Below are 26,065 nucleotides of genomic sequence, written 5' to 3'. Positions count from 1 at the left end.
TGGAGATGTGAATTACTTGAAGTGATTAAAACATCCCTGGGGGAAACAAGGGTTGCTAGAGATGTGTCTTCCTAATGGAGAGGCGTTGGTTTGAAGGATCAGGTCCAGGAATTGTTGGGATTCTGCTTTGTCTCAGGGCAATTTTTATGGACTCTTGACTGTGTCAGCCTGGGGACTTGTTTCACCCAGTCTCATCAGTGGCTGATACCAACTAGTGAAGTGTTAGCTTTTGATTATGTACATATTTCTGAAACTCTTCACTCTGTAGAATAACCTTTGAAAATTCATAACAGCCCAGATACGGAATCATCCTAAATGTTCATCAGCAGACAAATGGATAAAATGTGGTAGATATATGCACAGTGGAATATTATTTGGCCTTAAAATGGAGGAATTCTGTCATTTGTGACATCGATAAATCTGGAGGACATTATACTAAATGAAATAAGCCAGGCACAGGAAGACAAATACCGCATGATCTCGCTTACAGTGGAATCTAAAAAAGTTGATCTCACAGATTCAGGGAGTTGAATGGTGGTTACCAGGGTCTGGGGATGGTGGGGATTTAAACAAAGGGTACAATTTCCTTTAGACTATATAAATAAATCCTAGAGCTCTGTTGTATAGCATGGCGACTATAGTTAATAACATCATATTGTTTGTTTGAAAAATACTAGGAGAATAGATTTTGAATGTTCTTATCACAAAACAGTATGTGAGGTGAGGAATAGGTTAATTAGCTTTATTTAATCATTGTACAGTATGTATGTGTACTCAAAATACTGCATTGTGCACCACAAATATATACTTTTCATTTGTCAATTAAAACATCTAAAAATAAGAATTTTCTTGAAAGTTCCTCTATCTTATGTTCAAAATGCAGTGTCTTGCTCCTCTGCCTTTCTGTTCACTGAATTTTATTTCTACTGAGTTTCTTAGGAAACCCTTGTTCTTGATTGTAACAGAAAAGCTGCGTTTCTATCTTCTATCGAATCTGCTCTGCATTTCTAACTCTGGTGGTTGATAATTCTCCATTTCTCATTATATACAGAAAAGACACAGGGCCTTTCAGTGATGGTCACCAGGTATTTATATATTTAGAGATGAATTGTCCATTTGAAAATGTATTTACATGAAAGAAGGGAAGAAACTGAGAAATAAAAGACAAGAAGATCCTGGCAAATGGTCTAGGAACATAAAGGGTGGAAGGTCAGTTATTGGCCGTCCCATAATTTCATTCTGAAGAGACATCTAGACTGTAGATTTTGACATGACATGAACCCAACTGTTTTCTATCCCACTTTTCCATTGCCATCTACCATTTAATACTCTGATACTGCTCTCATTAGTATTTTTATTCCCGTCATTCTTAGATCTTTATTTCTTTTTTGAGCAGCAGTTAAATTCAGTAAGTACCAAGGGAGAGTAGAAAGAAATTAGCTGAAACAGTCTCTCCTTTAAGAATTTTTATACCAACTTATTGATGGAAAGAACAGAAACAACAAAACAAAATGTTCCAAATATTTGTGATAAAACTGAACACAATTTGCAGAATGTTTAAAAACATACCTTGAATGTATTTAAATACACAAGTAGGTCTAAGAATAATTCTAGTTAGAAGACAGTGTCACTGGAAATCATTTAAAAACGTAGGGAAATAAATCTTACAGATACCAATCAATATGACAGTCTTTTAGGTTATTGCTTACTATTAGATGTTTGACGTTAGAATATTCTTTTAATTTTTAAGTTTTTTTATAGAAATGCTTTACTTGGGAATTTATGAACTTTGAAATTAGCACGTCTTCCCTTAAGGGAAGAGCAAAAGTTTTAATGCGGAAGAAAGAGAGAGAGAGAGAGAGAGAGAGAGAGAGAGAGTGTGTGTGTGTGTGTGTGTGTGTGTGTGTGTGTGTGTGTGTGTGTGTGTGTGTGTGTGTGAGTGTGTGAAGAATGGGTTAAATTGAAAGGATGTAATCAGTATGCTTGGCCTAGCAGGATTTATAAGCTTCATTCCATGAATGGAGTGATAAAAAAACAGTGAATTAAATTGTTACATAGTCTGTTGGTTAGAATTTTAATGAAAGTTGTCGTTCAAATACATTTGTTTTCCCTTGCTTTCTCAAAGGACAGAGTTTAGGCAAGATTCTCTTAGGAGACGGTTCCAAGAATATGTAGGATACCTCCATCCCGTTTTTAACCTATCTTGTCAGCTGAAAGGATTATATATGTTGTTTTAAACATAATTTTCTCATTTGGTTTTCTTAAGGAAAAATAATTTGTGAAAATGATGGAGTAATTAGCCAAGAAGGCAGAATTTAAACAGACTCAAAAGATCAGCAAAGATAAAACACATTTTAAATAAAGATTAATGCATCTTTTTGGATAAGGAAGAAACATAATTAGAAAATATAAAGTAAGGCTCTCAGATTTGTAACCATTAGGCTTTTTAATCAGTTATAGCTGTATATAAGGGTAAAGAACAACAAATGAATCAGCCATTAAAAATCTAGAGATAAGCCATTTTTGTAAGTTCAAACCCCAAAAAGGATCTGTTCACGCAGAGTGACAGCAAAAGCTGTAATGATTCTTCTTAAAAAAAAAAAAAAAAAAAAATAGTGAAACTGACCCATCTCTCTTTCTGAGTTCCATCTACCCCTTTCAGCCAGGGAGAAAATTGGAAATTTAACACTGACAATTGCCCTACTTTTCAATATTTTCTACCAGAAGGCTTAACCTAAGCAACATGAAGGGTTTTTTTGCCTATTTCATCTTCCCACTCTCATTGTTGCTCTCTCCTCTCTCATCTTTACTTCCTGATTATCACTGAGTACAAGTATAGCTGGAGAGATCAGAATAAGACTAGGTTTTATTAATGTCAACATTCTGGTTTGTGCTATCATACTATAGTTTTGCAGATGTTACCATTGGAGGAGACTGGGTAAATGGCACAAGGACTCTGTTCTTTTCTTACAACTGCCTGCGAATTTGTAATTCTCTCAGTAAAACAATGACAAAAATAATGAACAAGTCCACTCTAAAAAAAAAAAATGGTGCAGTTTGTCTATTCAGCCAGAGGTTTTAGGCATCATATAAAAATTGGCTTAATGAAATTTTACTACTCTTAGTCATTCTTTTAAAGTACTGAGTACAATGTAATGACCAACAGTTCAGAAATAAGTATATAACAGTATTAAAAACACTGACGTTTTAAGAAAAAGACAATGGGAATTGTTTTGAAGAATTGAAAACTGGAAAGTAACATGATCCTATGTTTATTATCATGTTTTACTCTGGATATTTGAAGAATTGTTTAGGAAAGTGGAAGTGGAAAGATGGTAAAATCGCAATTGTCTATGTGAGAAGGATGGTGGCTCGGATGCTGGTGGTGACAGTATTGAAGGAAATATATTAAGTATTGAATTATTTAGAGCTTCCTATTAGAGATTCTGTTGGTAGACTGGTTTCCTCATTGCCCCTTTGTCCCTTACCTGAATGAAGTAGAAAAGAAACAAAAAGTAGAATCTGAATTTTCTCTGACCAGTTAATGTTTGTTTGTTTGTTTGTTTGCAACGGAGTCTTGCTCTGTTGCCCAGGCTGGAATGCAGTGGCATGATCTCTGCTCCCTGCAACCTCCGCCTCCTGGGTTCAAGTGATTCTCCTGACACAGCCTCCCGAGTAGCTGGGCTTACAGGCATCCACCACCACGCCCAGCTAATTTTTTTTGTGTGTGTATTTTTGGTAGAGACAGGGTTTTACCATGTTGGCAAGGCTGGTCTTGAACTCCTGACTTCAAATGATCCACCCACCTCGGCCTCCCAAAGTGCTGGGATTCCAGGCGTGAGCCACCGCGTCCAGACCCCAGTTAATGTTTATTTGGCCTGTTAGGCTGAATGTCATGGAAGGCTGTGTGGCAGAGTAAAATGAGTAGTTACAGATCTGGAAAGTAATCCCAATATCTTACCTTGGCCAAGCAACTTAATCCTTTTCAGTTTTCTCAGGTACGGCATGGGATAAAAACACCTTCCTCTAAGAGCGGTTAGGAGAATTAAATATGATGAGGTGTGTTAAGTGGCTAGCAGTGTGCCCATGTGGAATGCACTAGTTGTTCTGACTGAGTTATGGAAGTCGCTGGGCTCTAAGCCTGTCTTAGTGTTGCTAGTGAGTAGTGATGGCGCCTCCGGGTGATCATTTCACTTTGTGTCTGAGTTTCCTCATTTGTAAAATAAGATATTTGGCCTGTGCCTATGGTTTTCAGGTTTTCGGTTTAGGCTTCTGGAGCCTGTGTCCAGTGTTCACCCCTCCCTGTCACCGTTCCCCTTCTGCTCCAGAAGTTGTTCCCTTTTTCTGTCTTGTTCTAACTTCCTCTGGTGATGTCTTTTGAGCAAAATGTTATGTGGCAAAAAAGAAATTGGAACAACTTCACAGGATGATCTTGTAAGGATCATTTCAGTGTAAGTGCTGGGCATTTTCTTAACATCATTTTTTCCTTTGTAAATCCAAATCGCATTTCTAAAGTTTTAACTCTCTTAACTTTCACCTTGTATTTACTGGTTTAGACAAAGAAGTGTATACTTAGTAATGAAACCAGAGAATGTTCAGATTTAAATCCAAGAAAATTGCTTTTGTCATTGCAGCATTTTCAAAAGATTAGTCCCAAAGGACTACACAAGAGGAAGAAGCAGACCTCAGTCAGAAAAAGGTCTGAACTTTTTATAAAGGAAAAGCCTGAACTGAATTCTCAAAAATACTTGATCTGAGTTATATTCGGAGTATGTAGTTGAAAATAGGAACTTATGGGTGGTATTTAAGTGTAGCTAAAAAAAGAGCATCAACTGTTGCCTAGAGTAGGTGAGTTCTTTCCAAGAGAAGGTCATGGAAACCTGGTAGCAACAGTATCCATGGAGGAAGAGGGCTTGGATGCCTGTCCTGTGTAAGTCGGAGAGCCTTTTAAGAGAAAAGCTAGGTTTGCAAGCTTTTTAAGAGAAAAGCTTTAAAGGTTCTGGCTTAAAATATGGAATATTGCTTTTTTCAGTAAAGTAAATCAAGCTGAGTTAGGTGATGAAAGGTGCGTGGCGTGTTTCCGCTTCTGCCCTCCCGGTGGAGGTCTGGCAGCCTGCTTTCACTTTCAATCACGTGCTCATCATGGGCAGAATAATGATGCTGGTTTTGGTGTGGTTCAGACCATGAATGAAAAATGGTGACGATAATGAGGGTAATACTTTGAACTAACTGAAGATCCACAAATCATGTTCATGTGTTTTCTTAAAAAAAAAAAAAATTACCAAAAAGAAGTCTGTTAGAACGTTTTAACAGAACAGATGCTGCTTAAGAGTACCAACAGATTTTTAAACCCCAAAAAAAGAGAAAAGGAAAAAAGTTTGAGTGGTGGTGGTTGTAATCATTAAGGGTACTGTAATGGAATATTAATGATTGCCAGTGGGAATTTATATTGAAATTTATTTTCAATTTGATCATGAAGAAGTGCTACAGAATTTCCTATTCAGATGCATCCATAGACGTTTGAATGTTTGTATGTTTGGAGCATTTTTATGTTATGTTATGTTATGTTATGTTATGTTATGTTATGTTATGTTATGTTATGTTATGTTATTTTGAGACAGGGTCTCACTCTGTTGCCCAGGCAGGAGTGCAGTGGCACAATCTCGGCTCACTGCAACCTCTACCTCCTAGGTTCAGGCAATTCTCCTGCTTCAGCCTCCCAAGTAGCTAAGATTACAGGCGCGCGCCACCACACCTGGCTAATTTTTGTATTTTTAGTAGGGACAGGGGTTTCACCATGTTGACCAGGCTGGTCTCGAACTCCTAGCCTCAAGTGATCCGCCCACCTTGGCCTCCCAAAGTACTGGGATTACAGGCTTGAGCTGCTGCACCCGGCCTTGTTTGGAGCATGTTTAAAGTGTCATAACAGTCCAAGATTGCTGCCCCTCTCACCTCTCACTAACATGAGCATGTATTATTGATATGAATGTAACTGGTCACATCATGAATAAAAGCTATCCTCTTTTTGCTTATGATATGTCAGGAGACTGAGGAGCTCCTTGGGATGATTGATGCCCTCCTTTCAGCAGACCAGCAGTGCAAGGATAAGTGGAACTACCATGGCAAATATTCTGTCCTGAACGTGGTATTTACTTAGCCAATAAGGATACAGAAAAACAAATTTTATTTTAAAGGCATTTATAATTATACAGTCAAAATATCCCATAAAGGAAATCAATGTGTTGTTATAGTAATGCTTCACTTAGCTAAAGGTCAATCTTTTTTTAAAAAGACTAAAAAAAGTGAAAACAAGCAAAAAAAATAAAAATAACTCTCAACAGCCAGAATAATTACAGAGTCCGTGTATTAATAACTGACCTCACAAATTTCACACAACCTTTATTTAGATCCTCTTTTTAATAATACCCACAATTAGTTTTCACTTCGAAATTTTTGACCTGATCCTCCCCCTGGCATATCATAATCTTGGGCCTGTAGACATAGGCGAATACCAGCATACAAGTTACTGCTGACTATCACCGAGCCAGCTGTTCGTGGGCAAGTTAATAGCCAAATCCAACTGATTTTAATAAAATGAATTTAATAGAACACAGACATTTAGGTTATTACATAAATTTTTAAGTGGAAATTATTTATTTATTAATTTTGAGATGGAGTCTCACTCTGTCGCCCAGGCTGGAATGCAGTGGCGTGATCTCAGCTCACCGCAACCTGTGCCTCCCAGGTTCAAGCGATTCCCCTGTCTTAGCCTCCCGAGTAGTTGGGATTACAGGCACTCGCCACCACGTCCTCCTCATTTTTGTATTTTTAGTAGAGACAGGGTTTCACCATATTGGTCAGGCTGATCCGGAACTCCTGACCTCAGGTAATCCACCCACCTCGGCTTCCCAAAGTGGTGGGATTACAGGCGTGAGCCACCGCACCTGGCCTAAATTGAAATTATTTTAAAGAAACAATTGTTTTCTCAGTTTGGCCATGAATTAGAAGAATGGAGTTCAAGGAAGTGATGTTCCTCAGATAGAGGGGCAGTAGCAAGGAGTGATTTGCTAATGAGGTAAAGAGAAAATGTTGCAACCTTAAAGGGCACTAGGTCTCCGAATGGTACAGCTGGAGTTGTCTTGAAGAGAGGCAGTCAAATCTGTGTCGTCAGTAGCCTCTCAGAATGGCTGCATTACAGCACTGCAAAGTAATGGATGTACTTAGTGAGTCATCAAAAATGTTACATTTTGTTTACTTGGTTTGATTAAGGAGACGGAGTGTGAAATAGATTGGAAAGATTGCCAGTAAAACTATCTTATAAAGATTTTTTGGCATTTAAAGAAATTAGCTTCAATCAGAAAATGCGCTAATGTAAGATAATTCATTTCTCTATCCAAAACCATTCTTGAACTCTGTTCCCTGTCAATGTTGGGTTTTTACTGTTATTTAAAACATTTTATTTGCTTGTTTTAATTGTTTTGACATTTACTCTTCCCTTAACCTTTCCGTAGATAGCAGCATAGTTTTTGTGCTAAATTGTTGTTTTCGCAGAAACGCCAGAAGCCACATTATCCAGATCTTGCAAGGAAGTATTTTCTGGATAATGCAGGTACATGAACCTTCCTCTTCACAACATACCATGTCGTCAGAGGGAGTTCACACATTCTTTTCTTTTTGTGGATTTTTTTTTTTTTTTTTTTTTTTTTTTTTTTTTTTTTTTTGGAGTTGGAGTCTTGCTCTGTCCCCCAGGCTAGAGTACAGTGGCGTGATCTCGGCTCACTGCAACTTCCACCTCCTGGGTTCAAGTGATTCTCCTGCCTTAACCTCCTGAGTAGCTGGGACTACAGGCGCACACCACCACGCCTGACTAATTTTTGTATTTTTAGTAGAGATGGGATTTCACCATATTGGCCAGGCTGGTCTCAAGCTCCTGACCTCGTGATCCACCTGCCTCGGCTTCCCAGAGTGCTGGGATTACAGGCGTGAACCACCATGCTCATCATCACCCCAGACTGTTGAGAAAAATCCTGATACCTTCACACTTTTTCCCAGAAAAAAATGAACTACCCTGTTCATTTGGAAACCACTGCTGTTTGTAAAAGATCACAAAGGGAAGTGAATTCCTGCTCCTGGAGCAAATCATGTCACGATGAGATTACCTATTCTAAAAGCAATCAGAAGCAATTATTCCTTGAGAATGCAAGACAGGTACATTGTTACTCTTTTTGCCTCATTTCCATGCTCTTTCTTTCACTCCCAAAAACAGAAATGAAAGGCAAATATGTATACTCAAAATAGTATCTCGAAAGGTTATTTGCATTTCAGGTTGTTTGTCATACGGTATCGACTTAGACAAAAAAAAATATATATATATATATAATATATATATTTGAAAAGTTAGGGATTTTGAAAACTTACTGATTAGATGGTAGTATTGCTTATCACTTGCATTTGATCTCCTTCCTTCCAGTGTTCTTAAGGACAAGAGACCCTCCTGTTGGCCACAGTATGCCTCATACCTAGTGTAATTCTTAGAACAGATCAGATACTCAACAAATACTCATTAAAGAAATAATTTCAGTTTTCCGTAAAACACAGTGTCAGTGATTCTGCATGAACAACTTGATATTGTATGTAGAATTGTTAATGTGTGTAAGTATATGCATAATTTTGTCTTTTATTTTTTGAGAGGAGCTATACCTATGATCAGATATTCAGATGGATGTTTGTTTCCCAGAATATTGAGAGCCATAAGCTAGGATTTCCCAAGTGTGCAGATTTTTACGCTAGTAATTTAATTATAATAAACAGAAACATTAGGAGAAAGGAGGTTTTTTTCCCCCCAAAGCACACTTTTATTCATTAAGGCCCTGCTGTGTGTCAGGCTGTATAGCTAGGTTAGAGGTGCAGCTCTTATTATTTAGGCCATGCTGTCATCTCTTTCAGAATTTAGTAGCTGACAGGTATTGGACACCTATACAAATTATGAACTGCTTTACTCAAAATTATATATTAAATGTTGAGATACAGAAGGCATACTTAATAGATTTGCCATGTTTGGCAAAAGTCGGAAGCTGTATCAGTATAAAACTTAATAGGATTCCTGAGTTCTGGCTGTGGTAAAGGTTATGCTAAGTATATTGGGGGAGCAAAGATGAATAAGACGTGAATTTTGGCCAGGTGCGGTGGCTCACACCTGTAATCCCAGTACTTTAGGAGGCTGAGGTGGGTGGATGACCTGAGCCGAGGAGTTTAAGACCAGCCTGGCCAACAAGGTGCAACCCTGTCTCTATTAAAAGTACAAAAATTAGCTGGGCGTGGTGGTGCTCGCCTGTAATCCCAGTTACTCGAGAGGCTGAGGCAGGAGAATTGCTCGAACCTGGGATGTGGAGGTTGCAGTGAGCTGAGATGCACTCCAACCTGGGTGACAGACGGAGACTCCATCTCAAAAAATAAAAAAAATTAAAAGTCATGGGTTTTTCCCTGAAGGAATTTTTAATCTGGTACAGTAGTTTTCAACTCTGGCTACACATTATAATCACTTGGGGCCAGAGGAGAAAAAGTAGGAGGCTGAAATATTCTCACTCAGATGGAAAACTGTTAAGATGGTACAAACATGTTGGAGAAAGGTCTGGTATGTTCTTATAAAGCTAAGCATAGCTACCCTATGAACCAGTAATTCAACAGAAACAAAAGCATGTTACAAGAATAATCACAGCAGCTTTATTGCTAATAGCACCAAACTGGAAACGATCCAGATATCCACAAACAGGTGAATGGATTAAGATGCTGTGGAATATCCATTCAGTAGAATATTACTCAGTGATGAAAAGGAATGGACTGCTGATACATACAACATCATGAATGAAAGAAGCTTTACGCAAGAGTATACAGTACATGATTTTGTTATTCAAAGTTTTAGAGTAGACAAAAATAATATGAGAAAAGGTCGGAAAACAGTGGTTTACTTCAGGGATGTGAGGACGGGAATCCTCTGGAAACAGACCTGCAGGAACTCTCCGGGTGATGCTAATATTAATCAATGTTGGGGAGCATATCATGTGGGGAGATAAAAGCAAAAACCTGCTATCTTCTCCCTGCTTTTCCTTCCCCCTCATCAATTTTAAATCTCTGGGAATGACACTGTATGTGTTTTTACAAAGCCTCTCAGGTGATTCTAATGCCCACTGAGACTTGAACTATTAAATAGGATACAATATGAAGGAGAATGTGTTAGTTTCCTATTGCTGTCATAACAAATCACCACAAACTTAGTGGCTTGAAACAACACAGATTGATCATCATCTCATCGTTCTGTGGGTTAGAGGTTTGGGTTTGCTTGGCTGGTTTTTCTGCTTCCGGTTTTTCCATTCCCAAATCAAGATTTAGGCAGGACTGTGTCTATTTCTGGAGTCTCTGAAGGTGACTCTGCTTCAAGTTCATTAAGCTTGTTGGAAGGATTAAGTTCTATGTGGTCACAGGACTGCGGTCCCCATTTTCTTGTTGGTTGTTGGCCAGGGGTCCTTCTCAGCTTCTAGCGGTCACCTTTAGTCCTTTGCGTGTGGTCCGCTACCTCCATTTTGAAAGCTGGCAGAGATGGCCCAAGTTCTTCTCACTCTCTGGTACTGTCTGACCTCCTCATCCTCTTCTTTTTGCCTCGTCTCTGTCTGGTTTCCTCTTCTGATGCATCTTCTGAGTGGCTGTCCTCCCTTCCTCTTTGAAGGTCTTGTGTGATTACACTGGGCCCACCCAGATAATCCAGAATAATCTCCCTATATTAAGGTTAGTTGATGAGTAACCTTAGTTCCATCTGCCATGTGCCTTCTTAGCAGTGGCTAGATGAACATTTGATTAAATCATCAGGGGATGAGATCTTAGGGGGCCAGCGTCTTTAAAATCCTGCATAAATGTGGAATTACATATAAAATACTGTGGGATTTCAGAATAAAGAGAAATGACTTTCAACTGGGCAGCATCTGGAAAAGCCCCTTTGAGATGGTAGCATGTTGTCATCTTTTGAAACGTAGTTCCGACGGGTGCTATAGAGCTGGAGTAGAAGAGACTCTAGTTGGGGGTAACAGCTTAGATGCCAGTGTGGAGACAGGAAGGATGATAATGTGTGGTCCACTACGAGCGGCTGTATCCCTTGAATGTACTCCATGTGTTAGTTACTATTTACAGAGGTATTCAGGCTCCTAACATCAGATTTTTCTAGATCAAAGTAGAAATAAGAGTAATGTCAAGAAGTTAATCGACACTTAGCATGCAGAATCATTATTTTAAAAGGACTAAGGCAGTTGTGTGGTGTGATTGTTGTACCACCTTCTCTTTGGCTGTTAGAACTGAGTAGCGTTACACATGAAAATGTAAAATCTGATTTTCTTATTTCTAAACTTTTAAAAGCTCCATATCTACTGATACAAACCAGAGAATGTGGCCTTTGGGAAAAGTCTCCCACTCTCCTTTTGTATTGCCCCACAGGGCTTACCTCTGTGACTATTTTGAGTGGGCTTTGTACCCTACTTTAGGTGGATGATAACTTCGGCAGAGTCCCAGCTTGTGTGGAGAGATGATGAGGTCATGTTGGCAGGTCCTTGGTGTCTCTAAACATTACTGCTGTATTATAACTGATTTTCTATAACAATTCCACATAAAGGAAAAATCTTTTTTTTTTTTTTTTTTTTTTTTTTGAGACGGAGTCTCACTCTGTCTCCCAGGCTAGAGTGCAGTGGCGCTATCTCAGCTCACTGCAAGCTCTGCATCCCAGGTTCACGCCATTCTCCTGCCTCAGCCTCCTGAGTAGCTGGGACTACAGGCACCTGCCACCACGCCCAGCTAATTTTTTGTATTTTTAGTAGAGACGATGTTTCACCGTGTTAGCCAGGATAGTCTCGATCTCCTGGCCTCGTGATCCGCCCACCTTGGCCTCTCAAAGTGCTGGGATTACAGGTGTGAGCCACTGCGCCCGGCCTGGAAAAATCTTTTTTAGCATTACTCTCTACCACTTCCCTTCCTTTTCACCTAATTTATTTATAAGCTTTAAAAAGAGTTGTATATACCTTTTTATTTTGAAAGCATGCATCTGTACAAAGGAGTCACAGAATACTTGCTGCCAACCTTTGAAAAATACAAAGGATGTAACTGCCCACAGTTGCTTTTATTCAGCCTTCTAAAGTGTGTATACATAAGGGCTAAAATAACAAAACCAGTGCAGCTAGCTGGTCCTTTTTTCACATGCTGCATATGAGAAATAGGACTAAAAGGGGAAGTTATGGTGGCAGAAAGCCAAGGGGTCTTTTATGAGAGATCAACAATTTCCCTTGCCTTTGGTGACTCATATTTTGCCCTTAAAGCTTCTAGTACATACGAAGACTTCCGTAGTGTTTCCAAACCTTTCTCCCTCTCTCTTGCCAGAGTTTGTTTTCCTTCCTTCTCTTCCCACCTTCCACCCAAACCTGAAGTGCTGGTCCTGATGATTAGAGGCCTGCAAAAGGAAACTCGTCTTCTTCTGTGTCTTTTTTTTTTCTTTTTTTTAATTCACTTTGAGAAGAAAAATAGCTTTTTCTTGGAGTTGCTCTCTGCATTCTGAGCAGACATTGGTACACATGTAATTCATATAGTAGTTAATTGGCACTATTTAGCAGCTGGAAAGGAAGCACTACCTTCCTTAACATGTGGCAGTCTCATTCTTGTCACCATCCAGCCATAATCTCTGCTGGTGTTCTGATTAAAGCTTTGTGCTTTCAGATTCAGAGACACTGGGAACTGTTTCTGATTTCATCTTTTTCCATTCATTTTCCCACTTTAATATGCTAAGGTATGTTTTCCGATAATTCAGAAAGATTGCTGTTGCTTTCACCTGTAGTTTTCTCTTCCTGTTTCCACAATGCATCTGACTTTGAGAATACATTACTTTGCCCATCTATTATGTCAGTTATGTCCGCTTCTGGTTTCTTTTCTATAGGGAAAATTGATTTTTTAAAAATGAAACCAAACCTTTAGAAACTCTCTTAGGTAATTTCTTCCAGCTCTCATGTTCCTATATTTTCCTTGTTTGTAATATCTAATTAAAAGCTTATTATAAGGATCCTTCCAGTGTCGTTAACTTCAAGTAAACTGTGTCTGTACACCTGCAGGTACCCACATACATTTTTATGAAAAGGCCAAGCTCCAATTTGTGGTACGTTTTTAAATCGTTAGTATTAAGAATTGAAGATGTGGGGGCATTATTTGTGTTTGAGAAGCCCTTTTCAACCTTAAAATCTATAGGGTTCTAAGCTTCACATTATCTCATATGAACAAAGGTGACACCGCCATTTAAAAACTGAGGCTATCCATACACAGGTAGAGAGAGAGAGCAAGCAGGCACATGGATGCAAGCACAAACACGCTGAGAAAATATCCATGCCTAAGGGCATTTCTTTCAGTCCTCACTGAATGTGCCCTTCTACTCATTTGCTACATGAAATCACAACCCTGGCATTTGCCCTCTTAGGATATAAATTAATAATTAAGACCAACCAGTGCATGAAAACTCAAAGTGGAAAGTATAAACAGTAACAAATGAACCTAATTGTATTACAAATTAAGTATTTTGTAATTTACACTAAAGGGAATGGAAAAGGAAAGAACGAACGTAAATAATTTTGAAAAACAGTATTTTAACTGGATGCCGTGTGGCTGAAGACAAAAAGAACAGTACAAAAACACTGTACTCCAGTTAGTAAATTTGTCTTTTACAGGGGTATGAGCTATTAATTCTGAAACTATTACTGATGCAGAATTTTTCTTCTTGGTCGCTTTGCAAGGTGGGGACCCCTGACCAGCAACACCCCACCTGGACCTCCCTTGGCCACGCTGGTGTGCCCCAGCTTACCTGTGTTAGAGCTTGTACCTTTGTTTGGTGGTTCCGAACTCTTAGACTGCACTGAAGAAGAATGAGGACACGTGGGGCATGGAAGGGTGAGGAGGATGGAGAAGAATGTTATCGAGTTATGAAAACGGCTTTCAGCAAGAGTCAGCAAGGGAGGGAGGGGGTTTCTCTGTGTGGCTGGGTCTGGGGCCCTTTATGGACTCAGAATGGGGAGTGCATGCTGATTGGTTTGTAAGTATGCAAACAAGATTAAAGCAAAAACACCACTCAAAGGTGGGCAGGACAGTGTAGAAAAACCAATTAGGAAAGGGTAGGAAACCAATTAGGAGAGGGTGTATGTAAAATAGGTGAAGGGTGGGGACCAATCAGAGGAAAGTATGCCAGACAGGAAGACACTCTCAGTTTGGTCCAAAGATTTAACTTGTAGCTCAGCTTTCAGGCTTTAAACTGTCTTTGGCCTGAAGGTAGTAGGATTTTGCAGGGGACCTGCCTCTGTCTGTCTGTCTAGGCATTTGTCTGCCTCTATCATTACTTTATCTGTATACTAGGATATGCAAATAAACAAACATACTATAGATGATAAGAGGCAGTTTTCTCTCTATGGGAAAAAGAAATTATGAATAAGGAACCCTGTGGTATTGGATTCCATTTGACATTATTCATATGAACTTGTAATTTTTAATGTATGGATTGATGCAGAAACGTAGGTGAGTTTGCTTGATGGGTATGTATATATGCATGTAAATATACACCTGCATATATTTCTTAGCTCTGCCTGCCGAGCGGATCTAGAAGCACTGATATCTCAATATCAATGAGCAGCGTAGCTTCCAGACCTTGGTTTCTAAATACTGTTCACCAGTAAAATGAATTAATGCTCTGTGGAGAATTGGTTGGTTGTAGTCCTGGGGCAGGGAAAATATAAAATGAGCCTAGAACATCTTGTGGTGCCAGAAAGTAAGCGCTCAAAAGAAGAGGGTGGTGTGCCAGAAGGCCAACCTAGCCAACCTGGAGGAGCTCCTAATGGCCAAAGCTGGAACAATTTGAGCAACAAAGTGGTAGTATTAGATTATACTCACAGAAGAAAATGAATATCTGTTGAATAGATTTTAAAAATTGTGGAGAAGGGACAGGTTTTTATTACAGAAAAATTTTAACAATTGTGAAAGGAAAGGAGGAAATGGCAAATATCACAGTAATTATTGTTGTAGATAGAGCCATTGAAGGATACTAAATTTAGTAGATGAAAGTTAGGGAAGAAACAGGATATTTGTGTAGTCTCAAAGTATCTCTCCCAGGATATTTATTCATTATGAGGGGAAAATACTAACTTTACAATATAGACAGCGAAAGATACCATCTTAACCAAGTGATCAAGATTAACATCGCCAGTGGCAAGGCATCTCAACATCATGAAGCCTCTGATGCTCTAAAGGAGAAGATAACATCACTTCTCTTTCCCAAAATGCCTAACTTCATTGTAAACATGAGAAAACAGCAGCCAAACCCAAATTGCAAGATATTCTATATAATAACTGGTCCATCTTCTTTTGAAGTGTCGAAGTCATAAAAGACAAGGGAACACTGAAGAACTGTCACCAAATGGAGGAGACTAAGAAGCCATAATAACTGAAGGCCTTGTGGGTTCTAGAGAGGATCCTGGAATAGGACAAGGGCAGTAGTGGGGAAACTGGTGAAATTTGAGTAAGGCGTATAGTTCAGTTAATACTATACCAACATTAACGTTCTGGTTTGATAATTGCACTGATGGTTATGTAAGATGTTAACATTAAGGGAAGACTGAGTGGAGGATTTACAGGAACTCTGTACCATTTGTGCACCCTTTTTGTAAGTCTAAAATTATTTCAGAAGAAAAAAGAAAGATGCTGGGTAGTGAAACGTACAAAGGTATGTGTACAAGGACATTAAAAGCAGCATTGTATACAATAGCAAAAAATTGAGAATAATACAAATCTCGATCAGTGAAGGATTACATCAGTTATACTTTATTCATGTAATTAATACAGTTGTTAAAAAGACCACGTAGAGTTATGAGTAGTGGTATGGATGGCAAAGTGAAGAGAAGGGGTTAAGAGTATAGCTTCTTTATTCGTGCTGCCTGGATTCTCTGATACTTAACACCAATTCTGTGACCTTGGGGAAATTATTCCTCTATCAGCTTCCTCATCTGGAACCTGGGAAAAGTGAATATACCTACTTATGAACCAGGAATGAGGTTTAAATGTGAAAATCCATGTAAAGCCTACAGGATGATACTTGGCACATAAAAAATACTTCATAAAATATGAGTACCTAATTATTATTTTCAAGGAATTGATGGTGGGGAACGTCAATACAAAATTAAGTATGGAATGATACCATTTGTGTTAAAATTCATATGTGAGAATCTAGAAGATTAATGTGTTAATAGTGGTGATGTCAGGGGAGCAGCATATTAGGGAACTTCTGGGTGGTGGTGGTGGTGGTGAGAGACAGACAGGGTCTGCACTTTCACCCAGGCTGGACTGCAGTATAGCAATGCAACCATATCTCACTGCAACCACAAATTCCTGGGCTCAAGGGATCCTCCCACCTTAACCTCCCCCCTCAAAGTAGCTGGGACTGCAGGCATGTGCCACCAAGCCTAGCTAATTTTATTTCTTTCTTTTTTTTTTTTTTTTTTTTTTTAATAGAGACTGGGTCTTTCTGTGTTGCCCAGATTGGTCTCAAATTCCTGGCCTCAAGTAATCTTCCCCCTCGGCCTCCCAAATAGGAACTTCCACTTTCTAAGTTAAATATTTTAAAATTTATTTTGCATAAAGTATACTGAAGGTATCCAGGGAACTTCACTCCAAAATATGGCTCCCTGGTATAATAGGTATTTTGAATGAAAGGTTCTTAGAGATCAGCAAATGTGGGAAGAGACTTTTCCCCCATCCAAGTAAAGACTGGACCCACCAAGGAGAACAACTGTTTGTCCTTCGCCTCCTTGTTATCTCATTATCTATTGTAACAAAGAATACTAAAGAATGTAAGCATGCTGGAACATTTTCTAAAGAGGACCATTTACAAGTTCATCTCTGTTTTCCCATCCGTTCATTCTCCTTGGTAATCATTTATTGCCCTTTGACAGAGTTCCCTGCATTCGCTGTCTCCCCGCTCCTCTATGAAAAGAAGCTGTAGGAGTATGTTGGCCCCATTGGAATATTTGGGGAATCACTCTGTGATTGTCCCTTGTACATGTTAATAAATCGTATGCTTTTTTTGCTGTTATTCTACCTTTGGCCAGTTGATTTTCAGTGAACCTTCAAAGGGCGAAGGGGAGGTTTGCCCTTTGTTCCTGCAATACAGTTGAAGAAGTATGCATAGCAACTTTTAAGAGAAGCCTGCTATCAATATTTATTAAGTAAAACCAGCCATGAAAACTATTTCTAAAGCTAAAGGCATCGCATAGTGTCCAAGGTCATATGACTTGTCCCTCACATTGGAAATTGTAAGAGAGCTGACTGTGCTCTCAGCCACTTAAAACTAGTTGATGTCTACAGTTCTCTGAAATGTGGGTCTTAACTTGGAAGATTAACTAATTACTCTAGTGTATAATCCTAGGTTGTGAAAGGTTATGGATAACCTAGGTAAGGATGGGTATGACTAGCTCTTTGTCTTTATGAAAAATAAACCAAATGGCTTCTAAACTGTAGCATTTTGCCAGTAATAAATAATTCCTGACATTTTTATTAGAATGATTAAACCCTGGAGTTGGGCACCAAAATGGTGATGTAATCTCCAGGACTGAAGTTAAAAATAGGATAGATATCAATTGCTTTTTAATCTTTAGTTGGTGATGGGCCAACTGAGTTACAGGGGGATCCGGAATTCACTAATACCTTCACAAAAGCTATCTATGATTACATACAGTGTAGGTAAAACATATATGGAAATAACTACATATTTTCAAAGAATATGCTTATATTTATATTTTGGATGTAACATCAGTTTGTTTCACGATTATAAAGATTTTTTCTTCCTTGCTTGGTTTGATGCCTGTGTCATTCTGAAGTTCTTTATAGTGTTTACTAGGGAACTCAGCCTGACCATTCTAATTTAAGCATATACAGGTTACGTAGCAAATTTAAGGCCCGTCTGTCTTTGTGGTTTTGGTGATACTAGGTTGGTTGCTTGGTTGGTTGGTTTCTTTCTGTTTTTTCTTTTTTGGTAAATCATATATAAAGCAAAGTATACCAGGTTTCTTAAAGAAGTATATTGCAAGGAAATAGGAAGATGATTCTAAGAAATTAGAACAAAAGGTGAAACTTTCTTCTGTTCTCTTGGACTTGTGATTCCTTTTTATATCTTCCCTATTATAGTCCTTTTAAATTTGAATCATCAAAGCTTTCCAAGGATAAAATGAAAATGTCGAAAGCATTATTTTCCTCATATTACTCCTGGTAATGTTTTTATACATTTTTCATCCTGGTTTCTTGAACACTTTCGTTTAAGTATACATTACTGGTTGACCAGCTATTTTTAAATCTTTTAGATCTCATTTCAGTTGTACTTTTTTTTGTCAGGCCTCCACCTGCTTTTTTATTCTGTTTGCAACAGTCACTATTTCATTTGTTGGTAACCATATGGCAGAGCCTTTTTTTTTTTTTTTTTTTTACAATAAAATTAGATGCAGTGTGTTGAAGCCCATATTGTTGTATCACAGTCTCTGGAGAGCTTAAAGTAGGTGGGAGAGGGCATCCCAAAATGCAGCATGCCGCTGATAGGACGGATAATCTTAGCACAGGATTGGATTTTAAAATACTGCATTTCAAAGGTGCCGACATATGTAGCTAGTGCCAGTACAAGAGTAGAGTCTATAGATGAAGAGCACAGCTGCAGTGTTGGTGGAGTTTTCCCTCCTATTTCCCAAATACTTTGGTTTCTTAAATTCTAGGATTGTTTTTAAACTCTTCTTCCTGCACACTGAAATTCTAAGATTTTAGTATGGCGTAAGCTACTCCCATGGACCACTGTTGTAAAGTTGAGATCATCATGGTAACAAACTCTAGGGAAAGATCAATGGACTCTTGGAGTCACATCATCTTGGTTAAAGTTCTGACCCTGTCACTTACTGGCATTGTGACATTGGGCAAATTAAGGAGGCTTTCAGAGGCCACTTTCTCTAACCATAAAATGGAGATGACATCGCATCTTGTGAACAGTTGTTACAGGAGGAAATGAGATTACATGTGTCACATGCTTCGCTCGTTCTCTGGACCGTAACTCGTACCTGTAAGTGTCCTTCCTTCCTTTCTCCCCACCACTTACTCTCATCTCCCTCTTACTCAGTGTTGTGTTTTCTAAGATTTAAAAAACAGACAATAGAAAACATTATTTTAATCCCTTTTTATGTTTGGATCTGAAAATCTTTAGATATTTCCTTTCTCCCTTTCATTCCTTCATTCATTGTTGGCTTTGCACCAGGACTTATTTCTTGAGGGTCAGATAAGCCCTCTGACCTCAGGGAGGCACCCAGGTTAATCCACACTCAGAGAAAAGCCGGAAGTCACTGGGAAAGTCTAGTGGAAGTGCTGAACCCGGAAGCAGCTGGAAGGTAGGGGAAGTGAAGTCAGCCTCACAGAGCTGAGGTTTAAGGGACATTAGGAGAAATAGGAGACAAAGTCGTGGGACAGAGGGAATCATTTGTTCGTTTGAATATGAGGATGAGTGAGAGAGAGGATTTCCATGTGACTTTTGGGATTTAAGTACCTGGTAGGGTCATTTCACTGAGATAAGGAATATGAGCAGGTTATTAGAAATGGAAGTAATCTTAAAAGATTTTCTAGTTAGTCTGATATTCCTAAATCATTACATAATGAAACCGAGGGGCTGTCAAGGTTAAGCTCAAAAAACAGTTGAGATTCATCCAAGGTCACTCAGACTCTCTGCCAATAATAAGGGGGCAATAATGTGACTGCTAAAAGGGCCCTTAGAGAACAGGACTGAAGGTGTGATAGATTCTACTTGAGAATTTTGCAAATGAAACCCAACACAGTTTTCTCTTTGTAGCTAGGGAAGGTCACTGCAAGCTGTCAGAATTGAGGAGAAGTGAAGTGGAACAAAAAGAGTGCAGTTGAGGTCAGATTCCGAGGAGAGAGAGAGTAGGTTGCCAAAATTTAGTGCTCATAAAGCAGTGTGGGGGCGATCCAGGCTGAGTTAACACAGCAGGAGCTGTCATTGTGGAACCCGTGTCAGTGTCCAGTTCTGCGGGCCAGTCGGAGATCAGACCTGGGAACAGAAGACAGGAAAGCAACGCCGTGCTAGGGGAATGTGGAGTGGGTCCAGAGCAGCTCCATGGACAGCAGCTCCTGCTCGTGGAGGCTGGCTGGTCTCCACTCTGGTTGATAGGAACATCTTGCAGTTTTGTCCCTGTGAGCTTGTCCATGCACAAGAAAGTTACTACGCAGTCTGTTATCCCAGATTTGATATTATATTATTTGTGAGTTCTTGACATTTCTTTTAGAAATAACTTATGTTCTAAAGATAGCTGATAATGTTAGTTTCATCTGATTTCTAATACTCTTTACAAATATTAGAATTAGACTGATGAAGACAGATACTGTAGTTGATCTTAGCCAGAAAGCCAGGTCAATTTCAAATGTTCTCACTGCAAAAAAGTATTTGAGGTAATGGGCATGTTAATTTGTTTGATTTGATTATTTCACACTGAATTTTCAAATCATAATATTACTTTGTATCCTCAAATATATACAATTATAAGTTGTTGATTTATAATTAAAAAAAGTGGTTTATTTTTTTGCTACTATAAATAGGATAAATTAGAGCCCTGTGACCATGCTTGCTAATAGTGGTACTGTATTTATAAAATGAATGTCTTATCTTTAGCTATTAGACACATGAAAAATGGAAATTAGAAAATAGATTTCAAAGTACATATTACCTTCTTCTTTATTTTCAACCCTATAATAAAACAGATGTTTTAGAACACTTTCTTGTTAGAGTCCAGACAAAGGCACTGTATTTACATGTGTTGTTTTCCAGGTTTGCCCAGCCTCTTGTTTCTTTAAATACTCTTGGTATTTCAACAGCGAGTTTATAACTAATAATTAAGCATGGGAACACCTATTTTTTCCCTTAAATAGCTTACTCTTTTTCTTCCACAAAGATCTGTTTATTGCCTACAATTCTATATTTTTGTGGGAGAATCATCTGCTTCCTTGTTACTGATTATAACTGGGAAGCATTTTCAATTTAAATTAATTTTCGGTTGGTTAATATTCTTCCTTAAATATATTTATTACTAAATATTCATCCATCTGAAGTTTTCCTAGTTTTCCATATGTGCCTTCCAAAATGATTTTTGAACCACAAACATGTTTATTAATTAAATCACTAGGCGAAATCCGCCTTTAGTCCAAGTTGTTCTGAACAATCTGTGATACCTAAGAGCCGAAGGTTCTTCTTAAAAGGAAAAGAAATCATCCTTGTGGTATTTTTTTGTCTTTAAAATATATTAAAAGATACATTTCAGAACAAAAAAATGACTAGAATTTTTTTCTAGAATATTCTTTGAGGTGAAGGGATTTCTTGGTTTTTTTTTTTTTTTTTTTTTTTTTTTTTTTTTGGAGGGGTTGTGGTATAGCTTACTTCTTAGCAATCCAAGAATTGCATTTCTGGAAAGTGATCAGTCAGTTCAAGCTATAGTCTGCCCTTGAATGTGTATGCTGTTTGTATCTCTCTCATGGAGTTATCAGGTGGCTAGTACGAGTCTTTATTGCTGAGAGTAAGATGCCAGTTTGATTTTCAGCCTACTCGTGTTAAGGTTTAACCTGTGATGGAATTCACATTTCTGATAATGATTACTGTATTAAAAATTTAACATGTGATGTGTGTGGTAGATCCCTTTTATAATATGGTTACTGTGTGGATTCTGTTTAGCATCTGGTAGATTCTGTCCACAGGAAAAGCAACTATTCACAGTATAAACATCATAGGCCAGCCCTGTCCTTCTTGACAATGCAGATGTTATCTCATCATAGAACATTGTAATTCGAAGTCACCCTTGAGATGATCTTGATGAACCTTCCCATTTTATAAATGAGAAAAGGAGTTTCAGGGAGATAGTGAGTTGTTTAAGGCCCTAATTAATGTGGGTAAAGACAGAACAGAGAGAAGGACAGCTACTTGTCCTTCCCACTGCCATGGTTTTCCCACCTGCCAGGAGGCCTCTAATTTGAAATGATGTGCAGAATTGGTCACCAGAAAGTCCTGGTAACAGTTTGTGATGTAGAGGCTGAGCTGTGGAATTAACATTCAGTTCTGGGCTTGCTCTTCTTTCCCTGTGACCCCATGTTAGCCTTTCGGATTTCCTGATTTCCATTCCTTTGCCCTTCTCCCAATTTCACACTGATTAAGACTTTTAAAATCTAGCAAAGATAGCTTCTAGTTGGTGTCATCTGCAAGCAGAAAATAATTTATAAGCAGTTTCTCTTGATCACAAATTGAGTAGAGGGAGCCTCTGCCTCTTGCCTGTGTGATAAGGATCTGTGCAAGGGCATACTTGCAAAAACAATAGGAAATCAGGCTCAAGTAGGTCAAAATCAAAGTTAAAAGTAAACCCCATGATGCAAGACTAGTTTTGTGTATATTTTCTACTGAAGTTCAGTGAAATAATGTCTTTAAAGTTAGAAAGTGATAATAGACCAGAGAACAATCTGTACCCTGGGGAAAGAAATAAGGTATATACTTTCCCCCCCAAAACTGATATTTGCAAGACTTATTTATAGCCTTATGCATATTATAAAGCCATAGACCTTTTGAGTAATTTATTGAAAATAGCATAGAGGCCAAGCATAGTGACTCACACCTGTAATCCCAGCACTCTGGGAGGCCAAGCGAGCAGATTGCTTGAGGTCAAGAGTTTGAAACCAGTTTGGACAACATGGCAACACTCCATCTCTACAAAAATATATTTAAAAAAGTAAGTCTCACCTCTCGGGAGGCTGAGGTGGGAGGATCGCTTGAGCCCAGGAAGCCGAGGCTGCATGAGCCATGAGCATGCACTGCACTCCATCCTGGGCTACAGAGTAAGACCCCGTCACACACACACACACACACACACATACACACAAATAAACAAATAGCACAGCATGGTACCTGGGTTCAAATTAAAGTTCCATTATTTTCAAACTGTGGGCCCTATTTTTCTCATTTGTGAACTAATGCAGTGTTTCTCAGCTGTGGCTATATGTTAGAACTACCTGGGACAATTACAAAGACAAAAGAAAACAAACAAGCAAAATAGTGCACAGCCTCTATCCCCAGAAAGTTCTGATTTTAATTGATCTGGAAAGAGAACAGTATTTTTTCAGATGCTCCCCAGGTGATTCCAATGGACAACTAAACCACAAAAGCAGATGACTTTGAAGTCCTTTTCACATTTTAATATTCTACAATTCTGAGATTTTTTTATGTCATCTAGTCCAGGCTCACACTCAGCATAATCATCTCTCTATATTTGAAAAGCAGCATTTTGTTCTTAATGTTAGCATTCATTTGGAAAGAATGCTCATTGCCATCAGAAAGCTTTGATTTAAAAGATTTTTCTGATCATCAGCCAAATTTACCTTTGGAAAAACAAATAATAAGTCTAATTACTGATTTAATTGATGACGATTCTGATATTTGAAGATTACTTCTATGATTCAGCAAAGTTACCTCTTCTTAGGTGAAACCTTTCCAATTTTTTTCATCTCTTGTTTTTGTGCACCATTATTTCCGTATCTCAACATGCTATTCTGCTCTGGGGTAATCTGCTCTTATCTCTATAAAATATTTCCCTGGAGTTGAACTACAGCCCCATTGATGTTCAAAGGAGGGAACTTGGGGATTTTGGGTGATTATTCCCTTCTCAAACTCTTACTGAATGTGGGATTAATAAATAGACTCTAGTTTTAGTAAACAGTTTAGTAAATGGTGTTTATTAACACATACTCGTCTATAAATATGTATACTAATAAACACAGTTGATGATAAAATTCCCAGCATTTAAAAATTTTCATGGTGTGCCAGGCATTATTCTAGTGTTTAAATATATTAACACATTTGATTCTTTCAGTAACCCTTGAGGGTAGGTACCATTATTTTACTTTTTAGATATAAAGAAGAAACAGACGAAGGAGCAGAGTAGTTAAGTGTCTTGCCTTCAATTTCGCAGTAAGTGGCAGAGCTAGAATGTTGATTGGATAATATAGGGCATCTTATTCCAGAGTTTGTAAGTATGGAAGTTGGAAGTTAGAAAAATTACGTGAGATATATAAGGTTTATGCTTATGCTTAAATAGGTAAACTGTAGTATAGGAGATGTGTTCAAGTTTGTTGGAATTCTACGTTGTTTTAAGAAACTTGAAATTTGTCAGAAGCTACTTTCCATAAAAACAATTTATAGTTAGATTGTTTTTTATAGTTAGATATGTCTAACTTGATATAGTTAGATATGTCTAACTAGATCTAACTAGATATAATTAGATATATCTAACTAGATCTAACTAGATATAGTTAGATATATCTAACTATATCTAACTAGATATAATTAGATATATCTAACTATATCTAACTAGATATAATTAGATATATCTAACTATATCTAACTAGATATAATTAGATCCATAAAAATCAATTGTTTTTATTTATTCTTTGTATTTTTAATGAATTCTGCTTGACAATCTTTGTTCAATTTGCCAAATAAGTTTCCTAAAACGTAATTTTACTATTCAGGTGCGTGCTTCTTAGTTGACTTAAACAGAAAGTTTCTGGTGCTGTGTCACTGAAAAATTATTTAAAGAACTGTTGTTGGTATCCAATAATCCTTTGTTTTCCCATAGTTTCATCAGCCTCATAAATTTGTATTGATTCTAACTGCTTATGATCATTATTTATTAGTCCTTGTCTGATTCATTCTGAAAACTGAAGCTTCTTACGTAAGGCTTACCCACTTGAGGTTGCCAGTAAAAACCATGCTACCAGGAGATAGAAATCTGTCAGAGAAAAACCGTGCTTGTAGAACCTACCCTCCATTTAACTACTACAGCCTTAAATATGTTTGTAGGGCGAATAAAGAATATAAAGTGTAAAGGCAGCAAAGAATGCATTCCTATCCCCTGGGAATCTTATCCTAGGGAGTAGTGTGTCCACTTGGGTACATTTATCGTCCATTCGCCATTCAGTGTATTACTGTGATTGTGAGTATCTCAATGACCATTCTGATAATTGAAGATTACTTCTATGGTTCAACATAGTTATCTCTTCTTAGGTGAAGCTTTCCCAATTTTTTTCATCTCTTGTTTTTGGGCACCATTATTTCCGTATCTCAACATGCTCTTCTGCCCTGGGGGTAAGTAGTCTCCTCTTATCTCTATAAAGTGTTTTCCTGGAGTTGAACTACAGCCCCACTGATAATCAGAGGAGAGAACTTAAGGATTTTTGGTGATTATTCCCTTCTCAAACTCTTACTGAATGTAGGATTAATAAACAGACCCTAGTTTTAGTAAACAGTTTCTGATTCTGTGTGCTAAGGCATGAGTGGTCCTTGGCGTATGTACCAATATTACTCTGAATTATTGCTTTCAAGGGGATAAAGGGCACAGTCTTTGATGTGAGGACTTGATTTTCCCTTTAACAGTAGAATTTTAAGTTTTCAACTTAGATGAGGACTGTTCGATTTTAATTCAGAAAGCCTTTGTAATGGTATTGCTGTTCTCTGGAAGCTTTTGATTTTGGCTTGAGAAAAAATGATTTAACACCTTACAAAACATCAGAATGAGAAACTGTGGCCTTCCTTCTTTTTGTTAACTTTTATATTTACAGTTACGGGTTCACAGGCTTAAACCTGGAGAGGGTCTTGAAGATATTCTAACCTAGTCACCTCATCGTTTAGAAAACAGTAGCCAACACTGTACATTCATTGCTTTTAGGTCTCCTCATGACTTAATAAGTTCCATAAGGGCGGGGACTTTATTTGCCATGTTTACTGTTAGTGCCTCCAAATGAATTCAGGTTTACAAGCAAATAAATGAAATGGAGAACCTAGGACTTGGAAAGAGAAAAGACTTACCCAAGATCATCTTGCCAGGAGGAACAAAATCTGACCTAGAACCATTGAACCATCATCTTGTGACAACAAAATTTG

At 38.1% G+C, this 26,065-nt stretch overlaps 1 protein-coding gene across 11 annotated transcripts in view; it reads left to right on the top strand.

Moving 5' to 3' along the window:
- The window catches only part of PSD3 (pleckstrin and Sec7 domain containing 3), a 547,860-nt gene that overhangs the window by 324,793 nt on the left and 197,002 nt on the right, over positions 1-26,065 (top strand). The window contains exon 11 of one of the 11 annotated variants that reach the window (XM_055349521.2): positions 25,190-25,270. The exons of the other annotated variants lie outside the window; for them this stretch is intronic. Within the exon in view, the coding sequence (XP_055205496.2) occupies positions 25,190-25,270 (81 nt within the window). The remainder of the gene's footprint in view (positions 1-25,189; positions 25,271-26,065) is intronic. 11 annotated transcript variants of the gene reach the window in all.

Source organism: Gorilla gorilla, chromosome 7, assembly GCF_029281585.2.
Source record: "Gorilla gorilla gorilla isolate KB3781 chromosome 7, NHGRI_mGorGor1-v2.1_pri, whole genome shotgun sequence".
NCBI lineage: Eukaryota > Metazoa > Chordata > Mammalia > Primates > Hominidae > Gorilla > Gorilla gorilla.
This window is presented reverse-complemented; position numbering and strand designations above follow the sequence as displayed.